Source organism: Rhinoraja longicauda, chromosome 30 (assembly GCF_053455715.1).
Source record: "Rhinoraja longicauda isolate Sanriku21f chromosome 30, sRhiLon1.1, whole genome shotgun sequence".
Classification (NCBI taxonomy): Eukaryota; Metazoa; Chordata; class Chondrichthyes; order Rajiformes; family Arhynchobatidae; genus Rhinoraja; species Rhinoraja longicauda.
In genome coordinates this window covers 14477991-14498103 of record NC_135982.1, presented here as the reverse complement: position 1 = coordinate 14498103, position 20113 = coordinate 14477991, and the positions used below count along the sequence as shown (strand labels likewise).

At 46.2% G+C, this 20113-nt stretch overlaps 1 protein-coding gene across 1 annotated transcript in view; it reads right to left on the bottom strand.

Annotated features, from left to right (window-relative positions):
* Positions 1 to 20113, bottom strand: part of LOC144608056 (tyrosine-protein kinase STYK1) — a 54948-nt gene that overhangs the window by 18494 nt on the left and 16341 nt on the right. The window contains exons 3-7 of the mRNA XM_078425304.1: positions 18910 to 19050; positions 16281 to 16514; positions 10148 to 10329; positions 9360 to 9443; positions 5313 to 5530 (exon numbers count right to left, since the gene is read on the bottom strand). Coding sequence (XP_078281430.1) covers positions 5313 to 5530; positions 9360 to 9443; positions 10148 to 10329; positions 16281 to 16514; positions 18910 to 19050 — 859 coding nt within the window. The remainder of the gene's footprint in view (positions 1 to 5312; positions 5531 to 9359; positions 9444 to 10147; positions 10330 to 16280; positions 16515 to 18909; positions 19051 to 20113) is intronic.

Here is a 20113-nt window from a genome sequence, read left to right as displayed (position 1 = left end):
CGGCCCTGACGGTTGACGCCTCTGACGTGGCGGTGGGCGGGGTTCTGGAGCAGCAGGTCGGTGGCCGTTGGCAGCCTTTAGCGTTTTTCAGCCGGCAACTAAATTCGGCCGAGCTGAAGTATAGCGCATTTGACCGAGAGCTTCTGGCTCTCTATTTAGCTGTTCTTCATTTCAGGTACTTCCTCGAGGGCCGCCCATTTGTGGCCTTTACGGACCACAAACCATTAACATTTGCTTTTTTGAAATTGTGACCCATGGTCGGCCCGCCAGCAGCGGCACCTGACTGCTATCTCCGAATTTACCACCGATGTCCGTCATGTCGCGGGTAAGCTTAATGCCGTTGCTGACGCCCTGTCTAGACCCGCTTTTCCCCCTATTTCGGCGGTGGACTGCGAAGTGGATCCCCAGGAGCTTGCGGAGGCACAGCTTCTAGCGGATACCGTTTCGGCATACCGGTCCACCACTTCGGGATTGAAGTTGGCCCAGGTAGCTTGTGGGTCGGAAGGCACAAAAGTCTGGTGCGATGTTTCTCTTCCCCGTCCCAGGCCAGTAGTACCGCCCTCCCTTCAGCGCCGGGTTTTCGATGCCATTCATGGGCTGGCGCACCCGTCCATCCGCTCCACCTCTGCCTTGGTAGCAGCGAGGTTTGTCTGGCATGGCCTACGGAAACAGGTAGCGGTTTGGGCACGTTCCTGCGTTCCCTGTCAGACCGCTAAAGTCCAGCGCCACGTCCAGCCCCCCGTACAGGATTTCGAGGTCCCAGCAGTTCGTTTTTTCCACATCCACGTGGATTTGGTCGGGCCTTTGCCTTCCTCCCGGGGCTACACCCACCTCCTCACGGTGGTGGATCGGTTCACCCGGTGGCCAGAGGCTTTCCCATTGTCTAATATTTCGTCAGCGTCTTGTGCTAGGACTTTGGCCCTTCATTGGGTAGCTCGTTTCAGGGTCCCGGCAGTTATTACCACTGACAGAGGGCCACAGTTCACTTCGTCCCTCTGGGCCGCGCTCGCAGAACTGTACGGTTCCAAGTTACAACCCACTACTGCATATCACCCCCAGGCAAATGGACTCGTAGAAAGGTTCCACCGTCAACTTAAGGCATCCCTCAGTGCAAGGCTTGAAGGCCCGGACTGGGTAGACCAGCTCCCTTGGGTTCTTTTGGGCATCCGGACTGCTCCTAAGCTAGATCTCGGTGCGTCGTCCGCGGAGCTAGTATATGGCTCGACACTTCGAGTACCCGGAGATTTGTTTCCGGACCTTTCAGACCAGCTGCCTACAGTCCCATCGGTGTTAGCATCTCTCCGGGAACGGGTGGGCTCCCTGGCCCCAGTTCCAACTTCACGTCATGGGTGTCCCATGGTACATGAACCGCCTTCCCTGAAGGACTGTGAGTTTGTTTTTCTGCGAAAAGATGCCCATCGCGCCCCGTTGCAGAGGGTCTATCAAGGGCCGTTCCGGGTTTTGCGTAAGGGAACGGCTACCTTCACCTTAGACATGTGCGGCAAGAGTGAGCTCGTCTCGGTGTCCCGGCTCAAACCTGCACATTTGGATCCGGATCAACCAGTCCTGGTCGGTCAAACCCCTAGGAGAGGCCGACCTCCGTTAGTTCCGCTCAGTCCAGGACCCCCCGTTCCGACAGTTCCTCCAGGACCCCCCGTTCCGACAGTTCCTCCAGGACCCCCCGTTCCGGTAGTTCCTCCAGGACCTCCCGTTTCGGCGGTTCCGCCAAGTCCGGAACCCCCGGCTCCTGTGGTTCAGGCTGTCCCTCTCCGTACTCGTTATGGTCACGAAATCCGGCTCCCTGCTAGGTTCCGCACCTCGGGTTCTGGGGGGGGTCATGTAGCGACCATAGCGAATGGCCCAGGTCGTCGAACCCTCGGATTGGCCAGCGAGGTCACGTGTGAATGCGACCATGGGGATTGGTCCAGGGAGCGACATCGCTGATTGGCCAGCGATGTCATGTGCGCTTTTGGCGCCCGAAATAGCAGTTCGGCGAAGTCTTCGAAGAAGACAGTAAGTTTTTGATGGTTGTCCTTTACCTTGTTGTTTAACTCTGTATTCGAATATTGCGGCTGCAATAAACTTCTTCTACAACCAACAAGTTTTCGGACTCGCCATAATATACTGGAATTACATGCTGAAGTGTTTAAAGATGAACTTGGCACTCAAAGCAACAATTCTGGTGGAACCAGGGGCCTGTCCAAAGTTTTGCAAAAGCCGTCCACTGCCATTTGCCATGAAAGCATGAGTGGAGGCTGAATTGGACCGACTGGAAAAGGCCAACATAATTACTCCAGTCAAACATAGTGAATGGGCAGCACCCGTTGTTCCGGTTGAAAAAAAGGACCATACCATCCGTCTGTGTGGAGATTACAAACTCACTGTAAACCAAGCTGCCACCACAGAGACTTATCCCTTGCCACGGATAGAGGAGCTGATGGCAACCCTCAGTGGAGGAAAGGTGTTTTCAAAGATCGACCTCGCCTCAGCGTACCAGCAGGTACTTCTGGAGGATGAATTTAAAAAAACTGTTGACCATTAACACACACCGAGGCTTATTTGTCTATAACAGACTGGCTTTTGGTGTGAGTGCAGCACCCTCCATCTTCCAAAGAATCATGGAGAACCTCATGAAAGATCTGGATGTAGTGGTGTATCTGGATGATCTCCTCATCACAGGAAAAACTGAACAAGAGCATTTGCAAAACCTGCATAAAGTGCTACAGAGACTGCAGGAGAGCGGACTGAGAGTCAGGGAGTCAAAGTGTGAGTTTGGAAAGAAACAAATCGAATACTTGGGTCATGTGTTAAACAGCCAGGGCATTCAGCCGTCACCGGAGAAAGTCAGAGCAATAAAGGATGCACCAGCCCCCACCTGTGTGAAAGAGCTGAGAGCTTTCTTGGGACTAGTGAATTATTATGGACAGTTCATGCCCAACCAAAGCACCGTGCTTGCTTCCCTGTACAGGTTGCTGAAAGACCAGGTGTCGTGGGAGTGGAAAAGTCGAGAGCAGAAAGCTTTTGACAAGTGCAAATCGCTACTCACAAGTGACAAGATCCTGGTGCACTATGACCAAAAGCTTCCTCTCACTCTGGCCTGTGACTCCTCAGCTTATGGCATTGGAGCTGTCATACAACACAAAATGCCTACAGGGGAGGAGCGCCCCATCGCCTTCTCATCACGCACATTATCCCCTGCTGAGAAGAAATATTCTCAGATTGAGAAAGAGGGACTGGCGCTCATTTTTGGTGTAAAGAAGTTTCACCAGTACCTGTGGGGGAGGAAATTCAAACTTGTGACTGATCACAAACCCCTGCTAACACTGTTTGAAGAACACAAAAGCCTGCCTACCATGGCTGCAGCTCGAATCCAAAGATGGGCAATGATTCTCTCTGCCTATGATTATCACATTGAATACTGTGCTTCAGAGAAACATGGTAATGCAGATGGCCTCTCAAGAGTTCCGCTGCCTGACACAAACGACGCAGGGACCACAGCCGTCACTGACAGCGTATACACACTGTTAACTGAACATCTTGAGCAGGCTCCACTGAACGCAGACCAAGTGGCACATGCAACACGCACAGACAACGTGTTGTCAAAGGTGCTGAAATTTGTCATGGACGGCTGGCCTGCTGAAGTGGATGACTCTGAAAGCTTTCCACACGCGTAGATGTGAACTTTCAGTAGAGCGAGGATGTGTCCTGTGGGGCACCAGAGTGGTAATTCCTGAAAAGTTGAGAAAAACTGTGTTAAAGGAGCTGCATTCTGGCCATCCAGGAATTGTGAAAATGAAAGCACTAACACGCAAGTACGTATGGTGGCCTAAAGTTGATGCAGAGGTGGAGCAAGTTTGCAGAGCATGTGAGTCATGTCAATTGGAGCAGAGGATGCCTCGTCAGGTGCCTTTGCATCCATGGGAATTTCCTGGCCAGAGCTGGAAAAGACTACACATAGACCTTGCTGGTCCATTTTTGGGGACACACTTTCATGTTGGTGGTGGATGCTTACTCCAAGTGGTTGGAGGTGTTTAAAATGTCTAGCATCACATCACAAGCCACTATCACACGACTGAGAAGACTGTTCGCAGCTTATGGATTGCCGGAGCACATTGTCACGGATAATGGAACGCAGTTCACGTCAGAGGAGTTTAAAAACTTCATGCAGCAGAATGGAATCCTTCATTCTACAATTGCTCCTGGTCACCCTGCCTCGAATGGCCTGGCAGAACGGTACGTTCAGTCATTCAAGGGTGGAATGAAAAAGCTGACACACACCGCAATGGATGTGGAGGACAGGGTCTCCCTCTTTTTGATGCAGTATCGCACCACACCAAACTGCACTACTGGTCAGTCACCCGCTGACCTGTTTCTGAACAGACACGTGCGCACCCGTCTGGATTTCATCCGTCCGGACACAGCAGCCGCTGTTCGTAAAAAACAGTACAAGCAGAAGTTTCACCATGACCTCCGTGCAGCAGACAGGTGTTTCTCAGTGGCTGACCCAGTGTATTTATACAATACGGCTGGGGGAGGACGCAAATGGATTCCTGGAGTCATAGTGGATCAAACAGGACCGGTGTCTTACAAAGTACAAGGAGGAGACACCGACATCACCTACAGGAGACATGGAGATCAGCTGAGATTCAGTGTCATGGGAGATGGACTGGATCAGGACACTGAAAACTCAACCACTGACACTTCTGCACCGAGCCGACCCGCACAGCCGGAGGACATGTCATCATGCAGCGAGCCAGGGACTGTGGACCGTACAGCTGCAGCTGCTGCGCCGCTGAGTCCACGCCGATCATCAAGGGTCAGGAAGCCTCCAGACCGCTATGTCCCTTAAGCTTCATTTTTTTTTAAAAAGCGGAAATGTTCGGCATGAAGGACTGTTTAGTTGTTAAGTTGTTTTCATTAATATGAACGCACAGATGGACTGAGACTTGTTAAAACTACAAGAGGGTCTCTAGTGATAACAAGTAACTTTGCATAGTAGTAACTTTGGGAATGGTTATTGTTAGTAATAAGGCACTTGCTAATTTCAGTTATTTAAGATTACCTTCATTTTAAAAAGGGGGTAATGTGGTGTATTTACCATTTTGAGTTTTGTGTTTTGGCAGCTGAGCCTTGCCGTAGTTCCTGGTATAAAGCATTGTGGGATACCTGATTACACTCTCTGGTGGTGTTGAAGTAAAGCAGCCATATGTTGTATGCTAACCCGTCTCACTCGTCGATTCTTATCATAATACACCACAAGGCCCCACTGAACTCTCTCCTCCATTCCAATAGAGAAGCGCTCTCGTACTCACGTGTCACTCTTTTCCGTAATTGGCAGCTTCATTATCCTCTCGGGTGCAAGCCATTTAATGGGAACCTGGGCTGCTTTGTGGGATGAGAGAGTCCTCGTCTTGTAAACATCAAAAGCCAGGCTCAGGCCAGTGAGTTTAACGGTGAGATTGTTGTGGATCAGTAGATTCCGGGCAGCCACATCCCCATGGATTAGGTGGTGCTTTGTAGTCAGATAGTCCTGTTCCAAATGGATACACAGTCTGAATAGAGAGTTTTGGATACGCAATGTTTTCAACTGGGTTTTACTAAAAACAGAACTACAGTCCTGCTAAGGAAAATGAACAACAGTTAATCTGTGGATGACAAGAAGAGCCAGAATTTCCATCTCTGCTCATAGCTGGAAGCTTTCAATGAGGTAAATGCAATCACATTATCAAAGAATACAATAAAGAGGCTTTGTCTCAGAAACCCTCACGCCAGCTAATTCTGAAATTAGTTTACGCACCACCAGAGATTTAAAAATTCTCTATCATCAGTCCCTGCTTTCTACCGAGTCACAGCAGCTTATTAAACATGAACAGTACTCCCGTGCACAACCTGAATGAACAGATATTCTTGGAGGCAGCAGATAGAAAGAGAATGGAAATTCTAAACATGATCCTTTCAATTCCATTTACTACACACAGTGCAAAACACATCAGAACCTTACTGCTTACAAACCTCAATCAGTTCACTGCTCATTCTGGTGAATTAACTGTCCTTGATCTACCCTTGCACAATACAATGGAGGCCAACCATCTAGTCAAGGGCAACGGACTGGAATCTTGGCGGATGCTGAAGCTGGCCAAACCTTGCGGTCTCCAGCCATCCCAACTTCATCCAGTGATTCAAAATGTGCATTGCACTCTGAAAACAAAACCCTGGCTCTGTATTCTTTTTAAGATGGCAATTTCCCCCCTTTCAGCGTTTTCACATTTTTTTAAAATAAAAAATGTTTTAGATAAATATGTGTGAGGAACAAATTTGCATGAGAATGTCCACTTGAAATCTGAGAATAATAGAAAATACTGGGACCTGACAGGTCAGTCAAAGTCATTCGAGAGAGAGGCAAGGTCAATGTTTCAGGTCAATGATCCTGCACTGGAACATTGCAAGAACTCTGGTTTACTGTGCTTCTATACCCTACCTCACCCTCACTTTTCAACTTTGTATTCATGGTGAGAAGGCTCATATTTATACGTATTAATACTGACATTTACAAGGAGATCTTAAACTCTTTAAAATCAATCATGTACTTTCGAGGGGGTAAAACAGACACAAAGTGCTGGATCAACTCAGCAGGTCAGCATTCCTGGAGAACATGATATTTCGAGATGAGCCCCAGTTTCTACCCTGTTTCTGCAACACGTTTGTAGTATTGTCACATTTGAAGTGTCGCAGTAGCTCACTCTCACCCAACAGGGCCATCAGTGAGTTAATCTATCAAAGAATCCAGTGTACTGGCCATCAGAACATCTTTAGGAAGGAACTGCAGATGCTGGTTTAAACTGTAGATATAAAATGTTGGAGTAACTCAGCGGGAGAGGCAGCTTCTCTGGAGAGAAGGAATGGGTGACGTTTCGGGTCGAGACCCTTCCTCAGACTAATCTTCAGACCCGTCTCTTCAGCAGAAAATCTTTTGTTGGGTTACAGCCCACCTGATGGACAGGACAACAAGAAGGTGCACCAACAAGTGCACAGATTACTGAAATCTCTGGAGTGGGATTTGAATCTACAAGCTTCTGAGCCAGAGACAGGAGTACGTGCTCTGACCCACGAATGGCAGATGAACGTCATTTCCGATGAATTACCCGGTCTAACAGATTCATAATAATACCGAGGTTGCAGCAGTACCAGTCAATATCCTTTCAGCTGGTAATGGAATCGATCAATGGTGTGCCCTTCAAACACTAAAGGTTTGGCACTCATTAATTCCTGCAAGAGGACTGGCTGAATGTGAACACAAGAGATAGATGCAATTTAATAGGAAAATGTATGGTGAGAAAGCGTAAAAAGAGGCAACATAAATGGTATGGGCGTAAAGGGTGTGCAAAAATGAAGCGAGCTGGTTGTACTGGGATGTAGATCTTAGAAAGTGGAGGGCATATCGAGAGAGCAAGTCGTTAAGCATATGGGATCATTGTACTCAGACACAGAGGCGAAGAATACAAACGTGGACAATTTGCATCGAGCTTGTAAAAAGCACAGGTTAAGCCAGAGATACATGCCCTAACTCTAGTTACCTAACTCAAGGAAGAAGTGACTGTCTTGGACCAAGTAAAGAAAGTTACTGGAAAGGTTGAGAGAGGGGGGATTTTGGCTACAAGATTTGAATGGGCAAGCTGGGATTTTGTCCTTGAACCAAAGATGGCACAGAGAAAGCTTGCTAAGGGTGAAGGATTAAAGCAAAAAATACATTACAGGATTCTGAATGAATCTTCAAAAACGCAGGAATAACAGTATGATTAAGAAAATAATTAACAATCCTTGTTCAAAGCCTTCAAAGTAAAACATCACATTGTGGATCAGAGGATCGGTGACAAACTGGAGTTGCAGCAAAGTCACTTACAGAAGAGGTAAATGAAAATACAGGGTTCCCTGAACAAGACATAGATAGGGGAAGGTGCATTAAGAATTAAGGAGCAGCTAAGCAGTGCATGTATTGGTGGGAAAAGTTCTCAACTCTTCTGATAAGGGCATAGCAACACCAATGAGCAAATGGGCCAATTCTAACAGAAAATACTGTTTTCCATTTCAGCAATATTTCTATGATTAAGCCCTCTTGACAGAAAACTGCCTTGTTGAAACACAAAACAGACCAACATAAACAGACCAAATTAAGTATTCACGAGGACATTATGCCCTTGATATGACAAGGAATTGCCGTCCACACCAAGTATATGGCAAGTAATCTCTAAAACTGTGTCCAACCAAAGAGCTCGACTTCTGTGGTTCATTGACTTTAGACAGTGGAGATATAGCTGTGAAAATAGGCCTTTCAGCCCACAGAATCCACGCCAACCATCGGTCACCCCGTACACCAACACTATGCTATACATTAGGGACAATTTACAATTTTACAGAAGCCAATTAACTACATTCATCTGATAAAATTAAAATCTTAAAAATTAACAGAAATATCAGAGCTAATGAAGTCCCAGAGGTGGTGGGCAGCTACTTGTAGTTTTGACAACTGTGCTCTGTGCACACAAGCGAACACTAAACTGCAATTCCCCAACACTCCTGTAGGGACCAACTCCCAACAGCCTCCGCAGGTTAGACTCAGCACAAAACAAAGTGCTGGGGGAACTCAGCGGGTCAGACAGCATCTGTGGAAGGAATGGCCAGATGACGTTTCAGGTCAGGACCCTTCTTCAGACTGTGTGGAGAAAGGGGGGGGGAGCAAGAAATGAGAGGTGGGGGTTGGGCAAAGGCTGGCAGGGGAATAGCTGAATATACTGTAGGTGAGGGGAGGGGGGGGGGGGAGTAAGTGACAAAGACCAAACGTGAAAAGTAGACAAAAGGGCGTCAGATTCTTTGTCATTCGGATACTGTCCCAATACTTTTCGTATTGAGTAACTATAATATTTAGACAATAGGTGCAGGAGTCGGCTATTCGGTCCTTCGAGCCAGTACCGCCATTCACCGTGATCATGGCTGATCATCCACATTCAGTACCCCGTTCCTGCCTTCTCCCCATATCCCTTGACTCCGCTATCATTAAGAGCTCTATCTAACACTCTCTTGAAAGCATCCAGGGAATTGGCCTCCACTGCCTTCTGAGGCGGAGAGTTCCACAGCTTCACAACTCTCTGAATGAATTTTTTTTTCCTCATCTCCGTTCTAAATGGCTTACCCCTTATTCTTACACTGTGGCCCCTGGTTCGGGACTCCCCCAACATCGGGCACATGTTTCCTGCCTCTAGCATGTCCAATCCCTTAATAATCTTATATGTTTCAATAGTTTTAGCTAGTTTCAGTAGAAATTATTCTGACAGGTACAGGTAGTGCATCAAAATTAAACTTACCAGTCCACATGCTACTTGCTTTGCAATGCTATATACATTTCTCTCAGTGAGTTTAAGTTCTCCTTCTCCAGCTTGAGCTTCTGTCTACAAATGGGGAGAGAAAAATAAATAATATATTTTTAAATAATAAATTGGGTACAGCAGATAAATTCTGACACAATTCACTGACCAGTAATATTTTACTGTTCTTGTCTGTACATTAAGATGGACTCTTGGATTGAGCAAGGTCACTTGGTACAAGCTTACAGAGCCACAAGTGCTGATGGAGGATCAGCAATATATTGGGGACACATTGTGGTAGTATCTGCTTTGGGAACTGTAGTTGAGCAAGTTACTGTTCTGTAGACTTCAGCCACGGTATGCCAGTGGAAGGAGGGGATGGTTAGGGTGCAGTCTCGTCCAGAATGAAGATGTGTTGTTGGTGTTGAACCCATCCAGTGAATGAATGTCATTCCACCTCACACATGATTTGCACCATGGTAGAGGTGGAGAGCTTTGGGGAGCCAAAAGATCTCATGCCTCTGATTTACGTCAATGGTCATGGTGTTCTGGTTTAGATTGAGGTCAATGGCCAACCCCAGCATAATGGTGGAATCCGGCGCTGGTGAATCCATGGATTCGTTAACCATTCCCAAAAATATTGTTTGGGACATTTCTGCTGGTAATTTTCCAACAAATATTGTATAACCACATAACACAACCCGAATTCGGCTCACCCATAATGAGTGAAGCAAGCTTTTAAAACGTGTTTCTTCCAAAAATATATATAAAACAAATCATCTGCAAACCTCACGAGATTTCCACAAGGAGTGCAATAGGTTTCCCCCATTCACGAACTCCAACAACAAGTACCGAGGCATTCTCTCTGTTTGACAGCCCAGCAGCTTCACAATGGATTCATGATCACAGATCTTTGTGTGGAACTTCAGCAGGTCCAGGAAGTCACTCAATTCCTTTGCACTTGCGTTGTCTGATGTAACAAAAAAGCACAGAATTATATAAATCGGGAAAACTTCCAAAATCTGCTACGATGCTTCACTGTTCATGGCCATATCTAATAGACTTACAATTTGAATAGAAAAGCTCATCAAAATTCCATCATGCTACTAGAATTATTTGGAGATGTCACAATACGTTCCCACTGCAAGTGTCCTTGACGGATGTCAAAATAACTTTTGGGTGAGGAGGTCTTTGTAGATGTCAATTTCGTGTGGATGCCTTTGAACTACTAGATCCCATTGAAGACTTGCTGAAGCACCTCCTGTCACTGCCTCGCGGTAGGCTCCACGTAACCACATCCGAAAGGGTCTCGTGCAAGTGAGTGGACTTTCCATTGGTATCTGGAGGAACACTCCCGTTGGCCAGGCAGTTTGGGTGGGCGGTTTACTGCTCTCCCCACCTGTGGCTGAACAGCATCAGCCTTTCACAACCGACTCGAGCTTCACTTGTGGATACTACATCCGCGCGAGATAGAGTCATACAGCGCGGAAACACGCCCTTTGGCCCAACATGACCACGCTGACCCAGATGCCCTATCTACACTGGTCCCACCTATGTGAATTTGGCCCATACCTCTACATATCCACATATACCTATCCAAATGTCTCTTACACATTATAATAGTACCAGTGATTCAGGAAATTCCTACCCAGTTAAGACAGAGACAAACTGCTCATAGAATGGGAAAAGGGTCACGTTCAGCAAAACAAAATAAAAATCAATTCCCATAAACCTCACTGTTGGTTTACCCCAGGCAGCCAATGTACTCTGTGGATTAAACGTGCTTATAGCTCCCTCTACTGAAAACTCTGCTTTTAGCCCAGCACTACAGTAGTACAGGCACGGGACAAGGAAGAACAATCTCCACCACCAGCCATCTCAGCAAGAGCAGACCAAATATATATGGAACTAAAAAGGAGTCAGGCAGCCCACCAAGACCACCGCACTCTGTACAATATTTGATTGGGGATATCCTTTCCATGCAATCCCTCAAACCGGTTGTTCACCTACAACCTTTGGAAGTGCTTAGCCCCTTAAACTCTCTGATCAACCTGTGCTAATGTTATTATATTTTTAATCCTTTCACAGCAGCTTTTAATGGTTTTTGAACCAATTGTCTTCTATGGTCATTTATTGAACTACTACTTATACAGTGCCCTCCATAATGTTTGGGACAAAGACCCATCATTTATTTATTTGCTTCTGTACTCCACAATTTGAGATTTGTAATAGAAAAAAAATCACATGTGGTTAAAGTGCACATTGTCAGATTTTAATAAAGGCCATTTTTATACATTTTGGTTTCACCATGTAGAAATTACAGCAGTGTTTATACATAGTCCCCCCATTTCAGGGCACCATAATGTTTGGGACACAGCAATGTCATGTAAATGCAAGTAGTCACGTTTAGTATTTTGGTGCATATCCTTTGCATTCAATGACTGCTTGAAGTCTGCGATTCATGGACATCACCAGTTGCTTCTCTGGTGATGCTCTGCCAGGCCTGTATTGCAGCCATCTTTAGCTTATGCTTGTTTTGGGGGCTAGTCCCCTTCAGTTTTCTCTTCAGCATATGAAAGTCATGCTCAATTGGGTTCAGATCGGGTGATTGACTTGACCACACAAGAATTGACCATTTTTTAGCTTTGAAAAACTCCTTTGTTGCATTAGCAGTATGTTTGGGATCATTGTCTTGCTGAAGAATGAACCGCCGACCAATGAGTTTTGAGGCATTTGTTTGAACTTCAGCAGATAGGATGTGTCTATACACTTCAGAATTCATTATGCTACTACCATCAGCAGTTGAACCATCAATGAAGATAAGTGAGCCAGTACCTTCAGCAGCCATACATGCCCAGGCCATAACACCCCCACCACCGAGTTCCACACATGAGGTGGAATGCTTTGGATCTTGGGCAGTTCCTTCTCTCCTCCATACTTTGCTCTTGCCATCACTCTGATATAAGTTAATCTTCGTCTCATCTGTCCACATGACCTTTTTCCAGAACTGTGGTTGCTCTTTTAAGCACATTGGCAAACTGTAAGCAAACTTTAAGCTTTTATTGGTAAACTCTTGCTCCCCCTCCCCCCATTCGTAACAAGGATAGAGTCCCCCTTGTCCTCACCTTCCACCCCATCAGCCATCACATACAACAAATCATCCTCCAACATTTCCGCCACCTCCAATGGGATCCCACTACTGGCCACATCTTCCCATCTCCACCCCTTTCTGCTTTCCGCCGTTCCCTCCGTAACTCCCTGGTCCACTCGTCCCTTCCCGCCCAAACCACCCCCTCCCCAGGTACTTTCCCCTGCAACTGTAGGAGATGCAACACCTGTCCCTTTACCTCCCCCCTCGACTCCATCCAAGGACCCAAACAGTCTTTCCAGGTGAGGCAGAGGTTCACCTGCACCTCCTCCAACCTCAACTATTGTATCCGCTGTTCCAGAGGTCAACCTCTCTACATCGGCGAGACCAAGTGCAGGCTCGGCGATCGCTTTGCTCAACACCTTCGCTCAGTCAGCCTTAACCAACCTGATCTCCCAGTGGCTCAGCACTTCAACTCCCCCTCCCATTCCCAATCTGACCTTTCTGTCCTGGACCTCCTTCATTGTCAGAGTAAGGCCCAGCGCAAATTGGAGGAACAGCACCTCATATTTCGCTTGGGCATTTTACACCTCAGCGGTTTGTACATTGACTTCTCCCACTTCAGGTAGTCCCTGCTTCCCCTCTCTATCCCCTCCCCCTTCCCTGTTCTCCCACTATTCTTTCTGTCTCCGACTACATCCTATCTTTGGCCCGCCCCCTCCCCTGACATCAGTCTGCAGAAGGATCTCGACCTGAAACGTCACCCATTCCTTCTCTCCCGAGATGCTGCCTGACCCGCTGAGTTACTCCAGCATTTTGTGTCTACCGTGGCAAACTGTAACCTGGCCATCTTCTTTTTGCAGCTAACCAGCGGTTTGCATCTTGCAGTGTAGCCTCTGTATTTCTGTTCATGAAGTCTTCTGCGGACAGTGGTCATTGACAAATCCACACCTGACTCCTGAAGGGTGTTTCTGATCTGTCAGACAGGTGTTTGGGGATTTTTCTTTCTCATAGAGAGAATTCTTCTGTCATCAGCTGTGGAGGTCTTCCTTGGCCTGCCAGTCCCTTTGTGATCAGTAAGCTCACCAGTGCTCTCTTCTTAATGTTCCAAACAGTTGATTTCGGTAAGCCTAAGGTTTGGCTGATGTCTCTTAACAGTTTTGTTCTTGTTTCTCAGTCTCACAATGGCTTCTTTGCCTTTCATTGGCACAACTTTGGTCCTCATGTTGATAAACAGCAATAAAAGTTTCCAAAGGTGATGGAAAGACTGGAGGAAAGACAAAGTGCTGAGAGCTCTCTTATACCTGCATTAAGGAGGCATTTAAACCTGAGCAATTACAAACATCTGTGAAGCCATGTGTCCTAAACATTACGGTCCCCTGAAATGGGGGGACTATGTATAAACACAGCTGTAATTTCTACATTGTAAAACTAAGATGTATAAAAATTGCCTTTATTAAAATATGGCAATGTGCACTTTAACCACATGTGATTTTTTCTATTACAAATTTCAAATTGTGGAGTACAGAGGCAAATAAATAAATGATGGGTCTTTGTCCCAAACATTATGAAGGGCTCCGTACATACTGCCAGATTCAGAAACAGCTTCTTCCCCACTACGATCACATTCTTGAATTGACCTCTCAGTCTCCCATTCTATCTTTTTGTATCTACACAATTCAGTCTGACTCTCAGTCTGAAGAAGGGACTCGACCCAAAAACGTCACCCATTCCTTCTGTCCAAAGACGCTGCCTGACCCACCGAGTTACTCCAGCATTTTGTGGTTATTTTAGCTGAAGGCAAAGCTACCAGCGGTGCTATGAACAAAATCAAGAATGCAGAAAGGGCCAGAGTGAAGAATTGCAAGATTCTGGAAGAGATGTGGGAGGTTATAGAGCCAAGGAACAAGGACTTTGAGGGAATAAGAATTTTAGCAAGAGACCAGGTATTGCCATGTTGGGACCAATGCCCACAAGAGTGTTAGGATGGGGGAAGTTAAATTTGTACCTGAAGTCACTGTTACAAAGGATATTACCACCAGAATGTATTCAGTCACGAGTTCACTGGCTGATGTCAAGTGAGTTACATTACATGTTATCTATCGCTTGTACAGTGGATCTTTAGCAGCAACCGGAAATTAGAATAAGATGCAGTTTCCTTCACTGCCACTAAAAGTCCTCCATGCTCTTCCAATCTGACTGACAGCTTTCCCCTCACAGCAACTGGCCCATGAGGCCAAACATATGATGGCATTTCAGTCAGAATAAAAGATAAGCTTGACAAAGGAAAGAAAATACAGAAATCTTTCCACATCACAAACAAAACACACACATGTAAAATAAAAAGTTTTAAAAAAAGAACAATCACAAAATCTCCAACCCACCACTCCCATGTGAAATGAGGTCATGGAAATCCAGACATGAATATTATCAACTCTACTGGTGCACTACAAAGCTGTGGCCTCAGCTCCTACTGTACTCCCCTTACACTCACGGCTGTGCGGCCAAATTCTGCTCTAACTCCAGTTACAAAGTTGCAGATTACACCAGAGAGGTGGGCCAGATCTCGAACAACGACGAGACATAGTAGAGGTAGGACAGCTTAGTGATATGGTTAGGAAGGAACTGCAAGTGCTGGTTTAAACTGAAGATAGACAAAAGCTGGAGTGACATCGGGTCAGCAGCTTCCCTGGAGAAAAGGAATAGGTCACATTTCAGTTTGAGATCCTTCTTCCCCACCCGAAATGTCACCTATTCCTTTTCTCCAGAGATGCTGTCTAACCCGTTGAGTTACTCCAGATGTTTGTGTCTATCTTAAGTAACATGGTTTCCAGACAACAATCTCCCCCTCAACATCAGCAAAATGAAAAAGCTGGACATTGACCTCAGGAAGCGAGGTGGAATCAGAATGAACGGTGCGGAAGAGGAGACCTTCAAGATCCAAGTGTAAAGAAAACCAACAATTTCCCATGATCCACGCACATTGACCATCAGGCCAAGAAAGCACATCAACACCTCTATTTCCTTAGAAGACTAAGGAAATCCAGCATGTCTCCAACACTCCTGACCAATCTCTGCAACTGCACCATAGAAAGCATCCAATCTGGATGCAGCGTAGCTTGGTACGGCAACTGCTCAACCCAAGGCCTCAAGAAAATAGAGAGAGTTGTGGACACGGCCCAGTCTATCACACAAACCAAGAAGCCTCCACCTGCCGCAACCTCCTTGTCCATCTATATACATCATGCTGCCAAAAGAATCAACCCCTCACCCCCTAGTCATTCACTCTTCTCCCTTCTTCCTGGGCAAAATAAACCACGTACAATCAATTCAAGAACAGATTCTTCCCCACTTGAATGAGACGCTTGTTTGGATTTCCCCATAAGGATGTATTCCCGATCTTCCAATATACCTTGTTGCGGCACTTGCACTTTTCTTTTTAACCTGCACCCTCTCTGTAGCCATCACACTAAATTCTGCACTACAATGCAGCTTAGTTATAAGGGATCTTTCTCCCCCCCCCGTGCTTAATTTCTTGAAATGGACCGGAGTGAGCCTCTAAACGTGAAAGAATGGAACCCAACCTTAATCTTATAGATGTTTAAGTGCAGTGACTGAGTTACCAACTGGGTGCCAGATGTTGAGCTCTGAATAGGGTAATCATGATCACACGTCTCAATTGACAAAACACAGTAAATATATTTAAAACGGCATTCATAAAATTATAGAAAGTAGACTTTCACAGCCAACCCCACACTTGAACACAACTAAGATAAGTTACCACAAAGGGAAGAGGAAGAAACACGAAATGTGAAGGCATATTCTTTACTTACCATGAAGAGACTTGAACACAGCTTTGACTTCTCCAGACCCATCCAGAGAGAGGATGTTGGCCATATACATTGGCCCATAACTCCCACTCTGCATATATTCCAAATTGCCAACTATGTGTTCGGGGGGAATTTCCCACTGCTTCAGACAGGGGTCTTTGGCTGTTAGAATCCGTTCAGTTGCCATTGACACAGATCCATTTTCATTCTCCAGCTGACGGATAGGCCCAGATTTGTCTAGAGATAGAATCAAGTTCAAAATCCACATTTATAGGATGTGATCAGTGTAGTTTCGAGATACAGCGTGGAAAAAGACCCTTCGGCCCATCAAGTCCGCACCGACCAGCGATTGCCCCGTACACTAACATCATCCTACACAAGAGGGTCAGTTTACAACTGTTACCCAAGCCAAGTAACCTACAAACCTGTACGTCTTTGGAGTGTGGGAGGAAATCGGAGCACCCGGAGAAAACCCACGCAGTCACAGGGAGAACGTACAAACTCCGTACAGCACCCGTAGTCAGGATCAAAACCTGGTCTCTGGTGTTATACCACTATGCTGCCCTTTTGACCAATATTCTGGCCAATTATTCCACAAACCACACGTCATTAGATGCGGTGGAAAAGGTGCAGGATATAGATATCACAGTGTGAATTACACAGTAATATCTAGAGAAAGATTGTAGGACTGGGGCAAGGGTTTAGAATATTTTAGCTTCAGACAATGCAAACATGAAATAACCAATGAAAATTATTTGCGACTGTCAGAATAAGAGTACTGTTCAGCCCAGCACCATGCCATCTTCCCACTTCTGGTGGAATAGACATGGGGGGGGGGGGGGGGAGAAAAGTACAGATGGGGACAGGTGAGGGGGGGGGGTGAAGGTGCTGGAGGGAGATACATGGGGCCACTGAGGCTGGCAATGCAGGGCTCTGGCAAGTAAGGAAGATGATAAAAGGGTACTACTGGAGGAGAGGTGAGGGGCAGATCAAAGCAGAATAGGATTGGGAGGGAATCCAGTGAATGGAACCTGGAAGGGTGGGTGGGGGAAGGGGATGGGAAAGGGAACAAAAATGACAGGACTGGGAGGAGGATCGAAGAGAGAGATGGGAACACAAGGACCCAACCAGGTCTCCTTCCACATCTGTTTCCATGTCTTTTTAACTGTTGTACAAACATGGAACTGCAGATGCTGGTTCATATCAAAGATAGACACAAAGTGCTGGAGTAGCTCAGCAGAGCAGGCAGCATCGCGAGAGAAAAATGGTGGGTGACATTTTAGACGGAGTCTGAAGAAGGGTCCCAACCCGAAACATCACCCATCCCTTTTTCTTCAGAGATGCTGCCTGACCCACTGAGTTATTCCCATCATCCTCCCCACATGGTCCACCTTATCAATACTAGCCACAGCCTCACCCCCCCCCCCCCTCCACCTCTCTATATTCTCACCATCTTCCCTGGTGCAGCCTCTTGATGATAAATACTGCCATCCAATTCATACCCCAGTTCCCCAAAAATGCTGCTCGACAAGTTCAGTTCCTCCAGCAGCTGCATTCTTGCCAGAAGAATATTTTGACCAATTAGTCCACAAACCGCACGTCGTTAGGATGCAGGGGAAAAACTGGAGCACCTGGTGGGAACTCACGGGGTCACTGGGAGAACTTGCAAACTCCACATCGATAGCCCCAGAAAACAAGATTGAACCAAGGTCTCTGGAGCTGTGAGGCAGTAGCGCCACCAACTGTACCACTGTGTAATTCCATAATTGTGTTCCGCTGCTTTAATAGCTGAAGAGTGATTACTCCTGTCATAGAACCACACAGCACGGAAACAGGTCCTTCAGCCCAGCTTGCCCTTGCCGACCACGATGCCCCATCTCCACTAGTCCCACCTGCCTGCATTTGGCCCATACTCCTCTGAACCTTTCCTATCTAGCCCTTAATTAAGAGTATGTGCTTTATTTAAGGGTGTTGCCTTGAATAGTACTGATGATAGATAGAGCTCTTAAAGATAGCGGAGTCAAGGGATATGGGGAGAAGGCAGGAACGGGGTACTGATTCATCATATCATCATATACATACAGCCGGAAACAGGCCTTTACGGCCCTCCAAGTCCGTGCCGCCCAGTGATCCCCGTACATTAACACTATCCTACACCCACTAGGGACAATTTTTACATTTACCCAGCCAATTAACCTACATACCTGTACGTCTTTGGAGTGTGGGAGGAAACCGAAGATCTCGGAGTAAACCCACGCAGGTCACGGGGAGAACGTACAAACTCCTTACAGTGCAGCACCCGTAGTCAGGATCGAACCTGAGTCTCCGGCGCTGCATTCGCTGTAAAGCAGCAACTCTACCGCTGCACTACCGTGCCGGTAGCGGATGATCAGCTATGTGGATGATTGTGGATTGTGATTGTGATATCAGATATCAGATGTGATTGTGATATCAGATTGTGGATGATCAGCCATGATCACGGTGAATGGCGGTGCTGGCTTGAAGGGCCTACTCCTGCACCTATTGTCTATTGATAGATCGATGCACTAATAGGACCTCGGAAGAGATGTCTACCCGAGTCAAATATTTATTCACGTCATTTAATTTATCGCCAGGTAATAGTTGTACACACCTTGCAGGAGGATAACTGGGACACGATCCCTCTCTTGCTTCATTTTACAGGTCTTCCATATGATGATCGAGATCAGAACCACAGAGGAGATGCCGAGGAGGACTGGGATGATAATAATCCCATTGTTTATACCATTCACATCTGAGATGGGCGGAAGAGAAGCATCAGCTGCAGTTGTGAACATTATTTTAAAATGTAGATACTAGAAGTCCAAAATAAAAGCAAAAAGCTAACGTCCGACATCCAATGGATGCTGCGTGACCCGCTACGTTTGTCCAGTATTCTTTACATTTTTTTTCCCATTGAATTTTCATTTCCCTGAATATTAGTTTTCACGATTGGAGATTTGAACTACCCCAGCCATTGTGGCCTTCCATCACAGTGAGGAGAGAGAGGACTGGAGGAGACTCACTGTGATGGATGTTTCTTTGATGGATGTTTCTTTTTTGTGTGTTTTTGGGGTTGGGTGGTTTGAGTGCCTGTTTGATGCTTTTATTGTTGGACTGTGTTTTTGGGGGTTTTTGGGGTGTGTGATTTGAATGTCTATTTAATGCTTCTATTGTTGGACTGTGTTTTGGGGGGTTTTGGGGGTTGGGTAATTTGGGTGCCTGTTTAGTGCTTTTATTGTTGGACTGTGGGTGATTGAATTAACATTTTGTTCAAGATGGCCGCGCCGTTGTGTTTGGCTGCCTGCCACTGTATGTTTCTTTTTTTCCTAGTCAGATGTGCAGCACTTTGGTCAACGTGGGTTGTTTTTAAATGTGCTATACAAATAAATTGACTTGACTTGACTTGACTTTACATCACTATAATCAGTATTTATAAAAGCTGATTAGAAAAAAAATTGCAGCTGGGTGGTGCAAACTGTAAATATTTGTTCGTTAGGAATCAAATAGGTGGCTCCCAATAATGACTCAGAGTAATTCTAAAGTGCTCCCCGACCAATGAGTGTGGCACTGTTAAGACACGTAGCAGAGAAATTGCTATGGAAAAAACAATGTAACAACTGGGTATGCGGAAGAAGGATTTGCAGATGATGCTGGCTTAGACACAAAATGCTGGAGTAACTCAGCTGGTCAGGCAGCATCCCTGGAGGAAAGGAAGAGGTGATTTTTCGAGTCGAGACCCTCCATCAGACCTCTGGTCTGGGCAATTGGGCGATTACCCAGGTCTGACAATTGGGTAATATGTTATCATGGTGCTG